The sequence below is a fragment of the Lycium barbarum genome, chromosome 12, assembly GCF_019175385.1.
Source record: "Lycium barbarum isolate Lr01 chromosome 12, ASM1917538v2, whole genome shotgun sequence".
Classification (NCBI taxonomy): Eukaryota; Viridiplantae; Streptophyta; class Magnoliopsida; order Solanales; family Solanaceae; genus Lycium; species Lycium barbarum.
The window spans coordinates 79,955,627-79,974,326 of record NC_083348.1 but is presented as its reverse complement, the minus strand read 5'-3'; the positions used below and the strand labels follow the sequence as shown (position 1 = coordinate 79,974,326).

The 18,700-nt window shown below is 33.6% G+C and overlaps 1 protein-coding gene across 2 annotated transcripts; it reads left to right on the top strand.

Annotated features, from left to right (window-relative positions):
- The first annotated feature begins 3,389 nt into the window (after nucleotides 1–3,389).
- Nucleotides 3,390–13,560, top strand: LOC132623754 (probable LRR receptor-like serine/threonine-protein kinase At1g07650). Of its 2 annotated transcripts, XM_060338568.1 has the most exons (24): nucleotides 3,395–3,751; nucleotides 3,850–4,027; nucleotides 5,118–5,189; nucleotides 5,276–5,344; nucleotides 5,418–5,489; nucleotides 5,575–5,646; nucleotides 7,006–7,077; nucleotides 7,177–7,245; nucleotides 7,328–7,399; nucleotides 7,506–7,577; nucleotides 7,673–7,744; nucleotides 8,183–8,251; nucleotides 8,707–8,772; nucleotides 9,184–9,249; nucleotides 9,345–9,380; nucleotides 9,466–9,506; nucleotides 9,797–10,173; nucleotides 10,252–10,447; nucleotides 10,745–10,897; nucleotides 11,293–11,411; nucleotides 11,526–11,736; nucleotides 11,935–12,172; nucleotides 12,692–12,842; nucleotides 13,055–13,560. In XM_060338568.1, the coding sequence occupies exons 1-24, from the start codon at nucleotides 3,649–3,651 to the stop codon at nucleotides 13,415–13,417; spliced, it is 3,009 nt and encodes a 1,002-aa protein (XP_060194551.1). In that variant the 5' UTR covers nucleotides 3,395–3,648; the 3' UTR covers nucleotides 13,418–13,560. The 2 variants fall into 2 exon arrangements, with proteins under 2 accessions (XP_060194552.1, XP_060194551.1); XM_060338569.1 differs by lacking the exon at nucleotides 12,692–12,842 and having other exon boundaries at nucleotides 3,390–3,751; nucleotides 13,055–13,230.
- The last annotated feature ends 5,140 nt before the right edge of the window (nucleotides 13,561–18,700 follow it).

Here is an 18,700-nt window from a genome sequence, read left to right as displayed (position 1 = left end):
GAATATTGTATGAAAATTGTTACAATGTTATTGTAGTTATATTAATTTTCCAGAAACCTAATATGAACTTTTATATACAAAAAATGTCAATGAAATTCTAAGTCTTGAGGGAGATATACACATTTCATACTATTGTCATGCATAAAATTTTGAGCGTAATGTTTAAGCCTTGATCAAGATATACACATTTCATACGTTCTTCATACATAAAATTTGATCGAACTTTTTAAGCCTTGAGCAAGATATACACATTTCATACATAAAAAATTGAGCGATTATTTTAAGTCTTGAATATTGTATCAAAGTTGTATACAATGTTATTGTAGTCGTATTAATTTTACAGAAATCTAACATGAATTTTATATACGGTAATGTGAGCGAAATTTTAAGACATGAGCAAGATACAAATTTCATATTGTTTTTATACACACAATTTTGAGCGAATTTTTTAAGCCTTGAACGAGATATACACATTTCATACCGTTTTTATACACTAAATTTTTAGCAAACTTTTTAAGTCTTGAGCGAGATATACACATTTCATACAAATTTCATACATAAGTTTGTGAGCGAAAAAAAATATTAATTTTTTTTAAAAAAATTAAAAAATATTTAAAAATAATTTTTTTAAAAAATAAAAAATTTTAAAAAAATAAAGCATGTTTTGTATAGGATTTGTAATGTTATGTTTTGTAAATATAAAACTATCTTCACGTTTCGTAAATATTTCTCCTTAAAATGTATATATATGTCAAAGACCTATAAAAAATAAAATTAAAAAAAAAACTATATAAAGCATGGGTTTAGACCCATGCTTCGTCGTCCATTGTCCTTAAAAAAAAGGAGTGGGCTCCATACTAAATAACATCGAGCAATAAAAAAAAAAAGGAAGAAAAAAGTGGAACTCACCATCTCCAAACTCATGGGAAAAAAAAAGTGGACCCTATATTATCAAAATCAAGCACTATAAAAAAAAAAGTGAACCCCATATTAAAAAAATATAATGTTAAAAAAAAGTGTTGGCTTTGTATTCATAGCAAACACTAATATAATAAAGTTTTAGATACGGAGCACAAACTATAATGTTTTATTAATCGTATTTTGAACATAGTATATGTATATATATTATATGCATAAAATAGTACAAACTAATAATGTCCCAAAAAAAAGTGCATCCCATAAAGGTTGGAACTCATACTAAACAACATCAAACAATATAAAAAAAATAAATTGGGACCCACCATTTCCAAACTTACTGTAAAAAAAAAGGTGGACGCCATATTAATAAAAGCAAACAATATATATATAAAAAAAAAAGTGAACACCATATTAAAAAAAAATAATGTGAAAAAAAAGTGCAAACTTTGTATTCGTAGTTAACACTAATATACTAAAGTTTTAGATACGGAGTACAAACTACAATGTTATATTCATCGTGTTTTGAACATAGTGTGTGTATATATATATATATATGCATAAAAATAGTGCAAATCAATAATGTAAAAAAAAAAGCGCACTCCATATTAAAAAATCAAACAATATTCATGTAATTTCCAAAGCATCTCATTAAGTCAATAATGGCGGATTCATTGTCACGTGCGTATCAATCCATTAGTGGGAGCAAATAAAATTATTTTTCTTCAAAAAGTTAAGTAGTCAAACCATACAGTTTTATTTTTATTTTTTATATTAGCCTGAGATCTAATCTAGATATTAAACTGTTATATTTGTTATTCCGCTATGTCATTTATTTGTTATGTTCGGTAAAATAAATATACTTAAAATATTTATACTTTAAAATAACATAGAATTTAATTACTTTTTTATTTTTATTCCTACTCTAATAAATGTGAAAAGAGATTAATGTCGTAAAAAAATATATCAAATGGAGATCAAATAATGACTAAGGTAAATTACTCAAATTATAATTCTAATCGACGTTTTCTTAAAAAATCATGCAAAAGACAACATGACAAATAAAATGAGATAAAAAATAATAAGTATTTTACACCTTTAAATTAATCGAATTAAAATTGAAAGTATCAACTGATGCTTAAATATTGCTATTGTTTTATCTCAAAGAGAGAAAAATAGTTTCCTTTTAAACAAGTCTTCTCTTTTAAAAAATATTAATAAATTTGCCGATTTTGTATTCATAACAAACATTAATATAATAAATTTTTAGATACGAAACACAAACTATAATTATATATATATATATATATATATATATATATATATATATATATATATATATATATTCAAAGACAGCTACATACACATAAATGCATTATAATGTAAAGTGTTGGGCCCGTGCGCAGCACGGACATAGACCGTCTAGTTTAATCATATAATTGGGTTGATATACAACAAAAGACAACCAACTGAAGCAAATATTTGATGATATGTTCTATATTGCACAAGGAAAAGTCAACGGTCTTGGGATGAGATAGTCCGAATTTCAAAAAGTCACAATTCACAATTCAAACTACACTTTTATGAATTTGAGTTTAATGATGACCTTTTCTCTTTTGTAAAGTTAGTACACGTTCATTCTTTTAGTACATAAAAAATTAAAGTAGTCCTAAAAATTGTTCTCTTGAATATCATGGTCAGAGCTTGAAAACAGGCAACTTAACAAATCAATTAAAGTAAAAAAAAAAAGAAGGGAGAGATCTCGTGGCTGGTCGGCACAGAGGGGCGTCAAAAACCATGAGAGAACACAAGTTGATAATAATTAAAGTTGACTATGGTAGACAATTAATATAAGCTGCCATGTGTATTTTAGTAAAATATACCTTCAGATATATTAAGTTTTTACGTGTAAAAGACTATGGCAAAAACGTAGTGTGAAAACTACAAAGTTTGGACCAATTGGAACAATTTTCAGATGCGCTTCATGCATATTACAATACTTACTCCTGTTACCCACGTGCACCTTTAAGTTTGTATTAGAATGACTTCTTTACATTTTTCAACATAGGTTAAAACTCAATAGATTTCATTCCAAGTTACTACTAGAATTATACTGGTGGGAGGAATAGATAAACATGTTATCCCAAGTCATAACTCCTAATAGAGATTGCTTTTTTTTTTTTTGTTCCTTTCTAAAATATAAACTTAATATGTGCATTATAGAGTTAGGATAAATCAGTTATCCCTACTCGGCTCCACCTCTATGCACATGCAGTAGTATCTGCCATGTGCAACCTTATTATTTGAATAGGAAGTAAAGTAACTTTATGTAGAAGAAAAGTGCATTTTCCCTTTAAATTCTCCTGACATCATAAAATATATATATATATATATATATATATATATATATATGAAATGGGGACCCATACTCATGCAGTTTATGTAGACGTTTAATTTCTTGTCCAAGGTGTCTTCGTTACCACATGAGGCCACAAACAAACAAACACTGACAATAATTAAAAAAGCATCATCGTTGATTCGTTTCCCTATAACTTCAAATCATATTCATCAACTTGCCTTCTTCATTTTTTTATATTTATTTTTCCAGAGCACCTTCATTTCCTCAAAAAAAAAAAAAAAAAAAAAAACTAAGCACCCATAAAATCTCTTTGTTTTTACCATTTTCATATGATTATTCCTCTAAATTTTCAAGCTTTTGAAGTCTAAAAGACCATGCCAAGATACTCCAATTTGTTTCTCATCTTGTTTACCATAGTCATTTGTTTTACTGCAAGCAACATTAAAGCACAAACTGGTCAACTTCCTAAAGATGAAGGTAAAAGGATTTTAACTTTTCTTTTTTTTTAGGTAATGTATGTTAAAAAAAAAAAAAGAAAGTTGATACTTGATACCCATTACTTTGATTAATTGCAGTTGAAGCTCTTGAAGAAATTGCTGATCAGTTGGGGAAAAAAGATTGGGATTTTAAGCTAAATCCTTGTGATGGGAACTCAAATTGGAGCACACCGAAAAGGAAAGATATGCCTCAGTATAATAATACTCTTGTCTGCAATTGCACTTTCCCTGGTAATATTTGTCATGTTGAAAGCATGTAAGTCTCCATTTCTCTATTTCAAATAAATGTGTTTTGTTAAGTAATACTCCCTTTTCCATCTGTTTCAATTTATCCGTGTTACTTTCCTTTTTAATCCGTCTAACGAAATGTCAGATTCTTTTTCTTGACAACTCGATTTCAACTTTCCATGAGATATGTTTAAGACCACAAGATTAAAGTATATGGAGTATTTTGTAATTTAATTTAAAGACCACAAATTTTTTTTTTTTTTTTTTTTTTTTTTTTAACTTTCTTAAACTCTGTGCCAAGTCAAAACCAAACTAATTGATACGGAGGGAGTAGTGCATTTTTTCCATAGTTAGTTAATTAATTTGATGAAGTAATGAGAATTGCTGTGTTAGTATAGTTCTGCCAACTTTAAAGCTGTTTCAGTTTAGACCCTTCACTGAATTTTTCTTTGGAAGCAGCTCAATTTCTTTAGGGTTTAAATGTCCAGATTAAACTGGTAAGGACGAAATTTTAGGTATATTGGGAAAATCCTCAGGATTTTGTTTTTCAAAGACCACAAGTCAGGAAAAAAGGAAATTGAGGTCCTTATTAGTTTGGATTACTTCTGCTGGTTTGGTTGATATGTCGATGAAAATAAAATTTGGTAAATGGTATTAGGTACCTTATTAGTTTGGATTATTTCTACTGGTTTGGTTGATCTCCCGATTAAATGAAATTTGGTAAATGGTATTAGGTTATTGTTAGAATGTCATTTTTTTTATGTGAATATTCAAATATCACATTGAAGGGGAGCCTTGGCGCAACTGGTAAAGTTGCTACCATGTGATCAGGATGTCACGGGTTCGAGCCGTGGAAACAGCCTCTTGTAGAAATGTAAGGTAAGGCTGCGTACAATAGACCCTTGTGGTCCGGCCCTTCCCCGGACCCCGCGCATAGCGGGAGCTTAGTGCACCGGGCTGCCCTTTTTTTTTAATTCAAATATCACATTGATGAGCATGGATTTATTTGTTGAATAGTGACTTAGCATTATGAAACTGATTGAGATCATGTAAACTGGACAGGCTTATTTCTAATATCTCTAGTAATTCTGACAGCAGCTGCTCTAATTGTTTAACAGATTTCTCAGAGGACAGGATCTCACAGGTGGCCTCCCTGCATCTCTGGCAAAGTTACCATTTCTGAAGAAAATGTACTGAGAGCATCCAGAACAATTGTTAGAAAATCAGTTCGAATTTTACGTTTTTTATAATCATTCTGGTTTTACCTTTTCTGCAGTGATCTCAACCGCAACTACTTAAGTGGTACGATCCCCCCTGAATGGGCAGCAACCAAGCTGGAATTCATGTGAGGCAATTTATTTATTAGGCATTGAAATGTATACCTTCGATTTGAACTCTCATGAATTGAATGTTTTCAGGGTTATTTCTAATAATCGGCTATCTGGACCAATCCCAAAGTACATAGGAAATATGACCTCACTTACGATTATGTAAGTTCCCTTGCTTCCACTTTTCTCAGATGGACCAACTGTACATGAATACTTGAAATTTCCTGAAGTCATCATAATTTTTCAGGTCTTTGGAAACTAACTTGTTTAATGGATCTCTTCCAGCAGAAGTAGGGAATCTGGTCAGTTTACAGAATCTGTAAGTCTTCCTTACTCTTCTTTTTTCCTAACTAATTTAATAAGTCAATTTACTGTTTGTTTTTTGTGGAAGATGTGATCGTGAATTAAAACTCAAATGAAGCTAAGAAATAGAAAGGAGATGGTGGTTGAAGGAGTAGACTATGACAATCCAAAATGAGATGTTTTGAGAGCCAACCATTGTCGCCTGGAGACCTAGAGCCTCATTTTATGCTAAGGACCACCTCTGAGGTGGAAAGGGTTCGTAGTCGTGCTAAGTTAAGATTCTAGTCTAAGCACCTTTGTAGGATGCAGTTCTTTGCAAGGTCTACAAGCAGTGGTGTTTTTCTTGATGAAGAGAGTTATGCTTCCATACTTGGTCACCCTCCATCAATAAGACATGAGGAAACCTTATTAGGTCATAGCTTATGTCGTCAATGAGGGCTTGTCATATTCGATGATAAACACATTTCTGTTGTCTAAGCAAGAAATGCAAAAAATCGACTTGCTTCTGAGAGCTTTAAGTGAGAAGCGAGATACCGTGTACCTTCTGCAAAGTGAAGCGTATAATTTAGGGAAGCAACAATATATTACCTAACATATGGAGATTTGTATTTGTAATATCAAAACTGCAATTGACACTACTACTTTCAATATCATATTCAGCAATAACAAAATTAATTCAAAGAACTCTTACTAAACATGATTAATGTACATGTATAAAGATGTCAGAATAGAAAATCAAATAGAGAGGACAAACAAGGAAAGGAGAAAGAAATTATTTTGACCAGATGAGAGAGAAGAGTAGAAAAAAATGCAAATATTGAAGTTGAAAAGAAGAAGAAGACCAACACAGAAGGCGAAGACGAAAACAACAACATACCCAGTGTAATCCCACAAGTGGGTCTGGGGAGGATAGTGTGTACACAGAAGGACAAGAAACATAAGAAAGAAGCAAATCTAGAAAAAACAGAGTAGAAGAACAGTCACAGTAAACCCGAGAAGAAGAAGAAGAATAAAGAGACAATGAAGAGATCACTAAGCATATGAAGAGAGGAGTCCTAGTACTCAAATAACAAAAGGGTCTTTTTGTTTCCCCCTTTTCATTTTTAAAGTCAAATTCAAACAAAACAACTGCTGCTCACGTAAGACGCTTTGCATGTTACTGATTGAAGCCCACGCTTCTTCAAAGTTGTTTTACTTCACCATGCTTAGCAAGGACATGTTTTACTTCACCATGCTTAGCAAGGACACCTTTTCCAATAGCTTATTCCCTTTAAATGAAGGAGTGGTTGCCTTTAAATTATAGTGTGTTCCTACAAGAGCAGATCAAGTGTGAGCTGGATTTCATTCTAAATTCTATGAATCTTGATTGGTGCAGTGTTCTCAGTGCTAATAATTTCACAGGAGAGTGGCCAGTGGAACTCAATAATCTGACGAAATTGATTGAACTGTAAGTGCATTTGAATGTACATCTAAGATGAGATTTCTAAGTCTTTTTTCCACATATGTTAATTTGAATTCTTGGCTTTCCCTTTTGGCATCAAGACAGTAGGATAAGCAGTAATAGCTTTGCTGGGAAACTGCCTAACTTTGAGAGCTGGAAAAACCTACAGATGCTGTGAGTATATTCATTTGGTAATATTTGTACAAATTAAAATATTTTGGTAGAAATTAATTTGTAGTATATGCTCTTTTAATAGAGAGATTGAAGGTTCTGGATTTGAAGGACCAATACCCCCAAGTGTATCTGTTTTGACCAGTTTGAATGAACTGTAAGTTTAAGTTTTTTTCTGAAACTTTATTTTGCTTTTTCCCATGTTCTTATGATTAAGCTAAGTAGAAACCAAGATAATTAACACTATGATGATGCATATACAGAAGAATCAGTGACCTGAAGGGAGGTGCTTCAAAATTTCCGCCACTTAGAAACATGACTGGCATGACTAAATTGTGAGTACTTAATAATTTGAGAATTGCAAGTGGAGATTCCAACACTTCCTTTATCAGAGGAAAGTCATATCTCTGAAACTGTGTTTTGATTGCAGGGTTTTGAGAAGCTGTAATATACAAGGGAATATTCCTGATTTTCTAGCTGAAATGAGCGAATTACGGTTTCTGTAAGTCCGCTACTTTCAATGGATTTTAGAATTTATTTTAAATTTTTTCCTTAATGATCTCTTTTTTTTCCTTTTCCTGTTATACAAGCTGTGTCCAATCAATTAAAGCAAGACGTTTTGTGCATGTCTGACCCTCCTCAGGACTCTCTCGTTTTCTTCCTTTCCTTCTACATGCCTCCACTTTTTGAATAGGAGAGGCAGAGGGTTGTTGGATCTTGAATAAATGCAAACAACATACCTCACTTTCTCTATATGGAACAATGTTCTTACTTTCTTGAAATAAAATGATCTTCTTGTACAAACCTGTCATCGGAGCTATCGTTTTCCCTATCCTTTATCTAAACTTAATTAAGCTTTTAACAATTGTGCTATAGTTTGCTCAGCTATATGTGATTGAGCATTGTTTTGGGTTTGACTCTGTTTATTGTTCATTGTCAGAGATCTGAGTTTCAACAAGCTTGAAGGAGGAATCGCAAATCTCGAAGGCCTGACTAACTTGGAGGCCACGTAAGTCAGAACAACATGAAGATTCCTATAATTATATGTGGAAATGTTTCTTTTGCATCTCTGTTTCATTATATTAGTCTTACTATATGAGTGTTGATGGTCCATCCATCAATCTTCTGTATCCTTTCCAATTGCCCAAGCCCTTTTCTTTGTTTGAAGGAAAGCAGAAAATAGCCTCAATGACCAAAACAATCTTAGATGACAAATGCCTTTACATGATATTTCTTATTTTTTGCCCACAAAATTTTAAGATTTTGATGTTAGATGGTTTGTTTATAGCTCGGTAGTATTCTCTCCATGAGCTGCACACAAAAATGAGTCTTGATTTGACTGGAGATCTCTTTCCATTTTTGTGTCTAGCTGATAGATGGGGTCATATTCTTGAACATGCAATACAGATATTGCATTTCAAATTTGTGATCTCCTAGTTAAATCAAATATTTGCTGCGTGCTAGGTATCTGACTGGCAATGGTTTTGTTGGGCGAATTCCAGAGTGGCTTATTACTCGAGACACCAGATAGTAAGTATAATTCTTTTTCTTGCTTTTGCCTATACACTAGTTATTCTTTTGCACTCAATTTAGAAAAGGACATGTATAGCTTCAGCATAGGATTATATAACAGGGTGACAGATAGAGAAGGAAGCAGTAAATGTCACAACCAAATGTGGTTGCTCGCATAGAGAATCAGATTAAAAAGTCATTCATTGTTCTCTAGTCCAGGACTTGAGTTCTTAAGTCTTGGCCTTCATGAGTTTTTTGTGAAAATGAATTGGATCATAGATAGGCAATACATAAAGATATTCAGATTTAACTAGCTGACTTGTCATTAATTTAATTGCATTTAAATCTGTCTTCTCTAAGTGAAGGTCCCTCTCATTAGATTGAAAATAATTGATGAACTCTTAACCATGTCGGATACCTTTGATGCAGCGTGATAGACCTTTCCTACAATAAGTTCGATGAGAGCTCTGAACCATCTACCTGTCGGGACAACCTGTATGATCCTTGTGTTAAATTTTGTCTTTTCTCCTATATTCTTTTATGTACATACGGTTCAGATGATTCCATGTTTGGTTTTCTTTTCTTATCAGAAACTTATTCAGAAGCTTTAAGGCCAGGAATTTTGTGTAAGTGTTAACGTCAAATAAACTGTTGACTATTATTCTCTTGAAAAGGAGTTATCCTCTTTGACACCTCTTTCAACTACTTCAGAGAGAACGGGAAGTGCTTGTCAATGAATCCATGTTCAGAGGGTGAGTACTCACTGTTTGCAGAGCTTTGAATTCTACCCTCTCCATTTATGTATTTTGTTTGATATTGTTCCATTATGCAGTAGTTTATCAGCTTCTTGTTGACAATATATAGGAAGAACTAGCAAGGCATAATTTGGTTCCTTTGGTAAACTAGTTAGATCATGGAAAACATTGACGCACTAGATAGTTTTTATGACAATCTACAAGAACTGAACAGTTTTGTCATTGTCTTATATTTCTGAAATATATTCATTATCTCCAGTAACCTTTCTCTGGTTTGAATATTGCAGACAAGTACTCGTTGCACATAAATTGTGGTGGAGGAAGAGTAGCTATTGGAGACACTACTTATGAAGCAGATGAAGACTCAGCAGGTGCTGCAAAATTTGTTTACTGGAAAGGGAACTGGGGAGCCAGCAGTACAGGACACTTCTGGGATCGTATCATATCGTTGAATGACTACAAAGCAGATAATGTATCTGCTATCAAGGGAGACGAATCTCAGCTCTACATGACAGCTCACCTCTCCCCTTTATCTTTGACTTACTTTGCACGTTGCTTAGCAAATGGAAGCTACAGTTTGACACTTCATTTTGCAGAAATAGTTTACAGAGACAACCGATCTTTCCAAAGTCTTGGAAGACGGATATTTGATGTATACATACAGGTGAACCAACATGTCAGAGAACTAGAATATGGTAAGATATCCAATTAACTGCAGCTGATTTTGTTTAACTGGATGCAGGACGAATTGAAGCTTAAAGATTTTGATATTGAAAGAGTAGCCGGAGGAGTTGATAAAGCTTTGAAACAAAAGTTTAATGTTACAGTAAAAGATAAAACTGTACAGGTGCGCTTTCAGTATGCTGGGAAAGGAACTACAGCAATCCCAAGCAGAGGAAGCTATGGTCCTTTAGTATCTGCCATCTCTCTGGAAGCTAGTAATACTCTCTGTCTTCACTTTCATTTCTTATGTGTAGCATCTCTTCTCTTCTTCTCTGTCAAATAGCGAGACTAAGTCTTTTTTACAAAAGTTGCTCACCTTTGCATCTTATGCAAAAAGTAAGACCTTTTCGGAGTTGGAATCCGTACAAGACTATGATTATATATTTGAAGCTCTAGAAGATATTGATTAAATTTTGTCTTGTTGAATAAGTTATGCATAATATCTATGATTTCCGGCATACAAGTAAATTCCAGGGCGTCTAACATTCTTGAACATTTTGTTCTGTAACTAGACTTCAGGCCCCCTCCTCCGCCAGAGACCTCTTCTAATCAGAAAAAGAGGATTCGAATTGTAGCTGCAGCGCTGATGTCAGCATTAGCTCTCATTCTGATGATTCTCTTTGTTGCTTGGAGGAAAAGAAGAAACAGGAAATTGATGGAACCAGGTGATTCTAAACCTCAATTTTTGTCTATGCCTGACAAATAGAATGTAATTAGAACTTTTCTCTGTTGCATTCTACGTGGTTCTTCGAGTTGTATCAAAATGAAGTGACAAAGAGTGGTTTTTTGCAAATTGAAGTGAATGTGAATCATTGTACAAATGGAATACTAGGTGAAGTTATTATTTTGGAAAACTTCCTGCCACATTAAACTTATATGCCTATATGCTATTCAAAATCATGATTTCACTAGTTAGAGGTTAGGGAAGACAAGGATGATAGATATGGGTTTGAAGGTGCAAACTTTCCATAACTTTTTGTATGCTTTTCAAGCCAAAATGTTCTTTCATTTATCTTGTGGGAAACTAACATCCTAAACTTGTTCTTTTACTGTTTTGTAGAATTAAGAGGACTAGATCTGCAAACAGGTATATTTACTTTCAGACAAATTAAAGCTGCCACAAGTAACTTTGATGCTGCAAACAAGCTTGGTGAAGGTGGATTTGGTGCGGTCTACAAGGTGAATATGTATAGGAATTCAAATAACTCTTCCTTCTTACCCCCCTCCTCTGGAATTCCTAATGGATGCTATCGCAAAACATTTATGAACTTCATGCATTTTTTTAATGCTCAGGGTACACTAGCAGATGGTACTATAATTGCTGTCAAGCAGCTTTCATCCAAGTCAAGACAAGGGAACCGTGAATTTGTAAATGAAATAGGCATGATGTCAGGTTTACATCACCCAAATCTCGTCCGACTCTACGGATGTTGTGTTGAACGGAACCAACTTTTACTAGTTTATGAGTACATGGAGAACAATAGCCTATCCCATGCTTTGTTTGGTAAGTGCTATTTTCATGGATTACTTAGGTACAAGTTAAAAAGGACACTGGGCAAAAAAAAAAGTTTGGTGATCCCATTCTCCACCAATAATGTTCTCAAGTTTATATCTTCATCTATGTGCACATATACGTGCAAATATGTGTGTGTGTGAATTCGTGTGAGTATGGGCCTAGTTTCAATTTCACAGTAAATTGCAGGTCCTGATGACTGTCGACCAAAATTTGACTGGCCAACTAGGCAAAAGATCTGTGTTGGCATAGCTAAAGGCTTGGCTTACCTACATGAAGAATCACCTCTGAAGATGATTCATAGAGACATCAAAGGAACAAATGTACTCCTTGACAAAGACCTAAATCCAAAGATCTCGGACTTTGGTCTGGCCAAACTTCACGATGAGGAGAAAACACACGTCACCACCAGGGTTGCTGGGACTATGTGAGTTTCTAAACTACTATAATTGATTAATCAAATTTTAATTGTTCTATATACTCCCTTTTGAATGTCATCCTTCCATTTTAGGTCGTATCAGTTACTTCACTTTTTCCTGAATGTAATCTTTACTCCTCGGTATATAATTCCAAAAGGTTATGGCTAGCACCTTACTGATCCCAAGAGTTCAACAGGTTAAAAAGGTTATTTATCATTTTACATTTTTCTTCAAAGCCACTCATCTTTTGAAAATCCATGTTCAAACTTATTATTATTAAAATGATCTGAACTATTTCAAAGACCTATCATATTACAACTATGATAAGCTAGTAGATGTCAATCATTATTCTCTTCAAAATCATGTAAGTCGAACTACGGCAGTCAATTTTATAGTGGAAGGAGTAACAAATACTTCTGCTGTCCATTTTTACCTAGTGTTGAGGTAAATAGTATTAGTTTAAGCCTTCTAGGTAACTCCTGTTCAGTCAAGCTTGCATGAGTATAACTTGTTAATTTGTTTTGCAGAGGTTATATGGCCCCTGAATATGCACTCTGGGGTTATTTAACACATAAAGCAGACTTGTACAGTTTTGGGGTGGTTGTATTAGAACTAGTTGCTGGGAAGAACAACATGAAATATAATCCTGATGAGAATTATGTCTGTCTTCTTGATTGGGTAAGAAATCAGCATCTCTTGATATCAGCTCCATGAATAGTGAACATTTAAAGCACGTCTTCGTTTGCTTGATGAGAACTTTATTTTATCATAAACGAATGTGTATTGTTGATCAAGTAGACTTGGTAGTATTTCAAAAAAAAAAAAAAAAAAACATAGACCAAAAAGTATCTTCCGCAAGTTTTCCATTTCAATCATTGTACTTCTTTCAGGCCCTGGTTTTACAAAGAAAAGGAAAGTTTTTGGAGCTAGTGGACCCAAGGTTAGGTTCCAATTACAACAAGAAGGAGGCATTGAGGATGATTAAAGTGGCCTTACTATGTACTAATCCATCTCCAGCACTAAGGCCAAACATGTCTGCAGTAGTGAACATGCTTGAAGGTCGTTTGGATGTTAATGATTCTAACTTAGATTCAACCGTCCACGATGATGGATTTAATTTTCAAGGACTAAGAGACAAATATGATGAGACGCAAGTTACTTCTAGTGAAAACCGATCACTCTTTTGTTCAACTGACACAAAGCATACTGATCGATCTTCTTCTGCCTTCCCTTCTACATCTACCTCTAAATAAGTCTTTCTTTTTGCTCGATGTTGTATTATAAAAGAGGAAAAACGACGGAGGAGGAAATGTTGATCCTACCACAATGTATATTTTAATTATTGCTTTCCACACTGAGTTAATATTTGGTCATAGATTGTTCTATGCTTCTGTCATTTTTTCGTTTAATTGACACCCTAATTTTGATGCTTTAGAGTAATCAGAAAGAAGAAATAGTAATGCTTTGGAAGGAGTTTACGTTACAATTTCTGCCACAGCTATCTCTACAGTGAGCTTTGCAAAAGTTTTGTCATGTATGAAACAGATTCTCCCTTTAATATCCTCTCTTCAAAGACAGAATTTGTACTAGTTTTTTTTTCTTTAAATGGAAAAAGAAAAAAGAGAGGTGACTTTTGGTGGGATTTGAACTCCTTAAAGTTGAAAACTTGCAAGATAATCACTACACTGCAAACGAAATCTTTGTATTGTTAGGAGTATTTGTTTATTAGTTTTTATTGTTCATTCTGATGAATTCTTAGTTTTTGTTTCTTAATCCTTTTTTAGAGGATTAACAAATAAGTATAATAACTGCATAACCATCCGATAAATAACAAATTACTTGCAAGTAATGTATATATGCTGCATGTGAGTTAACTTGCATGCAGCATATATACATCTAAGATTAAATACATAAACTTTTTTTTTCTTTCTATTAATGCCATATATATATATACATACATTTAAGATTTGTAGAACCCTTGCTATTTCTCTTTCTTGGATTTTGGATATCTTATATGGGGCAACTTTCGATAGTTTTTTATGTAATCAAATTCTTAACCAAGAAAGAGTGGTGGAGGTAGAAGACTATGACATAATGGCGTTAGAGATTGCTGCTGCGAAGAACAATATGAAATATGAGAAATTTGTCTGCCTTCTAGATTGGGTAAGGGATCACAATTCCCCATATTAGTTCAATCTAGAGGTAGCAAAATCAAACCATATTTTCGGAGTTTAAATGGTTGGGTTATGACATGTAGCATGTATGTTGATTTGACCCAAAAGGTTGAACATAAAATAACCCGTCAAACTATTGGTCAAAACAGGTCAGACTAGTTTAATCCAACGGGTCAAAATGCAACGCAAAATACATATCTCTTGCATTTCGTTTAAGTCCATTCTGGTGTTTGTATTCAGGCCCTTGATCTACAAAGGCAAGGAAAATTGATGGAACTAGTAGATGAAACACTAGGTTCAGATTGAAAAATATCAGATATATATTTGTGTGCAACTATAGTAAATATGAGGTGAATTGTATTGTACATCCATTGCCAAGTGTATGCATTTATGATTTATAAGGTAAGGCAGATGAGGAAGACCTTGCCCCCGTGTTTAGCACGGAGTAGTAACTCAGTAATAATACTGACATTCATTCATTTACGCTCAACTAATTAGTACTTTTTTCTACAACAAATTAATATCTCGACCATCCAACCTAAGATTAAACGAGGTCCCATTTATGTTATGTTCAATCTTATCTTCCTGTCAATTCCAAGTACTCCCTCCGTTCACTTCCTGGTTTTTGCATATCTCTTGAGAAATACTCTTTCCGGATAAAAAAAAGAGTCCACTTAGCTATTTGCACACCCCTTAAGAAAATAGTCCACTTAGCTATTTGCACACCCCTTAAGAAAATACTAACTCCTAGATAAAAATAGGTTATTTGACTAAACTACCCCTAATTAAATAGGCATTGGAATTTAATCATATAACACTCAATAGGGGCAAATATGGAAAAACAAGGTTAATTCTTTCTTGATTTGCTAAGTGGGCTCTTTTTTTTATCCAAGAAAAAAAGATTAAGTGAACTCTTTTTCTGATCCGGAGGGAGTAATAAATAAAGTGCGTATTTTACCATTATACCCAAATTAATTGTTATACAGTCTTAATCAACTTGGAAAATGATTTGAAATGAGTAATTAATCCTAAGTATAAAATAGAAAAATGTGAACAGATAAAAGTAAAAGTTTATTTTTAATATAGTGGATAAATAAAAATAGTCGGAGGAAGCAATAAATTATTCCAATTTGAGCACAGGTATTTATGCCCCCACTAGATACAAATTCCACTCGACTTTTCAATGCTGAGATACTGTAACATAGTCATCGATCTTTAGTAGGACCAGGCTATAAGAGGCGCGTCTCCTCCATCAGTCTGTCTTGGGAGTATTTGTTACTATGTGAATTATATGACTAGTTCGAAAATATGAGCCCGTTTGGATTGGCTTATAAGTTGGCTTATAAGCTGTTTTCAGCTTTTTTGAGTGTTTGGCTGGCCAGCTTAAAGTCATTTTATGCTTAAAATAAGCTCAAAAAAATAATTAGACCCATTTGACTTAGTTTATCTAAAACAGCTTATAAGCTGAAAACAGCTTATAAGCCAAAAAAAATAAGTTGGACTACCCCAACTTATTTTTTTCAGCTTATAAGTTGCAAACAGCTTTAAGCTGTAAGCCAATCCAAACGGGCTCTATATGTCTACTCCACCCGTCTCAAATTATTTGTTACCCACCTCTTAAGAAAAATTAATCAGGAAGGGTGTTTGACCTACTTTATTTTTGTATATGTCTAAATTATAATCTCTCTTTATTAAATTTTTACTCTATTTATAAGTCATCTACAGTAATGATAAAATTTTACTAAGGGTAAAATAGAGAAAAAATAATTAACTATGCCTTAAACTTCTAAAACGACAAATAATTTGAGACAGATATTTTTAATAATCACGATAAATAATTTGAGACGGAGGGAGTAACATTTGTAGCCATTTTATGTTTCAAAATTGATAAAGCGCAAAAGTATAGTTACATCGTCGTCTCCTTAATGACATTTGACTCAACCGATAACGTGATTAAGTCCGCTTTTAATTGCCTTCGACAGGATGTCTATCCCCTTTTTGTTCACAGATCATTAACTTTCTAACAGTAAAAAAATTTGACTCATGAATGAATATTAAATTGAATATTGATTAAAATTAAGAAGCATGTTTAGTACGACCGAGAGTAATTATGAATGTCTTAACCAGAATTAGATGATACACGATAAGAGGGGGTTGCTCAGATATTAAGCACCCTCCACCTCCAACACGATAGTTAAGTGTTCGAGTCACTAAGAGAGCTAAAAAGGGAGCTCCTGGAGCTAGAGGGCAAAAGAAGAAAATGATATAGTAAATTTATTTATCCTGATAAAAAGTTACTATCTTGAAATCATGACATATTTTAGATGGTTAACTTAACTACCTAATAAACACTTGCCACGTGTAAAAAAAAAAATCAAAATTTGATTGAATCGAAAGTGTGATAGAAATAATTATCTATTCAAGTACTCAATTAGAACAAACCTTAATTCTAGTTTCTAAATGAAATTTGCCGACAAATTTAGGAGATGTGGATGTACTAAGCTAACTTTTATATATCCAACATATAGATTGTTGAAGTTTGGGTAATTTGCACGATTTCCCTTACTCGAAGGTGGTCTTTAATTTTTACCCTTCATCTCAAATATCCCGAGGTTCTGGGTTCGAACCTCGGCTTAGTTAGAAAAAATAATAATTTGCAAGGTAGAATTTTGTAGCAAAATTAGGCCTATTTGGGCAAAAGCTAGGTCTTAAGCCTACTTTAGTAAAATTCCTGCAGATTAAAAAAAAAAAAAAGTCGCAAGACAGACTTTTGCCTTAAGGCACACATCTGGCTTAAGGCACAGACTTTTGCAATTTGCCTAAAGGAAATTTTCGCGAAGCCTTGTCTTGCGATTTTTTTTTTAACTGAGCGGAGACTCAAATCCAAAACCTCAAGATATTTTCAATCACTTTTTTAAGCGAAAAGAAAAATTAAAGACAAGCAATTTGAGGGGCAAAAATTAAAGATTAATTTGTAGGATTACCCTTCGCTGGGGTGGTCTTTAATTTTTGTCCCTCAAAATGGTGGTCTTTAACTTTTGTCCTTCAGGCAGAATTTTGCTTGATAATTTTTTTTGTTACTGACCTGGAATTTAAACTCATAATCGCAGGGTATTAGATGAAGGGCAAAACTTAAGAATTGCCAATTTGAAGGGCAAAAATTAAAGACCACCCCAAACGAAGGGCAATCCGCGCAAAAAAAATTCCAATTTCTCACTCATATGCAGGCCCCCAATTATTGGCTTATATGTACAATTATATTTGAATCAGATTTTATTTAATGTTGAAATTGAGACTGATCAAGCAATAGTAGATCCTTGTACAGAAAATGACGTATCAGACGGCATGCCTCAACTGCACATTCAATTAGCATATCAATAGTTTTTTACATTGATATGCTAAAATGACTTAGAATAATGTAAATAACCTATTCTACGTTGTGGAAGTGCACATATAATGTAAAAAATTTGCGCATTTATAGTTTTTTCTTTTTTTACGGAAAAGGCTAAAATTACCCTTGAACTTTGAAAAATAGTTCATCCATGCCCTTCGTTATACTTTAGGGTCAATTATACCCTTACCATTATACTTTGGGCCAAATATACCCTTGAGTATAACGACGTGCCACATGTCAGTCTCTCAGTGGCCAATTTATTTTCCCTCTTATTTTTTCATCCGGATCAAAGAAATAAAGATCCGACCCAATCAATTTAGTACCCGACCCGTCAATAACATATCATACCCAAATAAAACTAAACTTAACCCGTATCTAACGTTGCTCTCTCTCTCTCTCTAAAAAAAAATGCAGACCATCACTCTATGGTCAGCTATGGAGGTTGGCGCAGCCCGGGTAAAATAGTTTCTAGAGGATTACTACTAGATCACCAACTCTTAGTGATCTCCAGGCAGAGACTTGATAATGTCCGAATCACCTGAAACATCGTCATTTCCACAAGTCAGTCAAACTGAATGCTTCTGTTTACTACTCACAATAAGATTTTACAGAAATGCAATGAATAATCTCAAATATACTTTAACTGGGTCAATGATGCTGAGGCATGACACTGTTAGGATTTAAATCCCAAATCCGACCTTTGTAAGCAGGTTCCCAGGAAAGATTGGAGGGTCACAGCTGGACCACTTAAATACCAACCTCCTTAGACAGAACCTACTTACGCCGTGATGTAAGCGAAGAATAAATAGCACACACAGATTTATAGTGGTTCACCCTCAATGTGAGAGCTACGTCCACGTTGCTGCTGCAGATCTTATTAAAGAAGAAATATTACAAGTGTTTACAACACTCAACCTCACAACCCCAATCCCAATTACACTCAAGAATTTTACCACAGAAAATTCTCT

Coding starts and splice junctions, on each gene's coding strand:
- LOC132623754 (XM_060338568.1), top strand. CDS start 3,649: ATGCCAAGATACTCCAATTTGTTTCTCATCTTGTTTACCATAGTCATT. Junction 4,028..5,117: donor ATTTGTCATGTTGAAAGCAT/GTAAGTCTCCAT, acceptor ATTGTTTAACAG/ATTTCTCAGAGGACAGGATC. Junction 5,490..5,574: donor ATGACCTCACTTACGATTAT/GTAAGTTCCCTT, acceptor ATAATTTTTCAG/GTCTTTGGAAACTAACTTGT.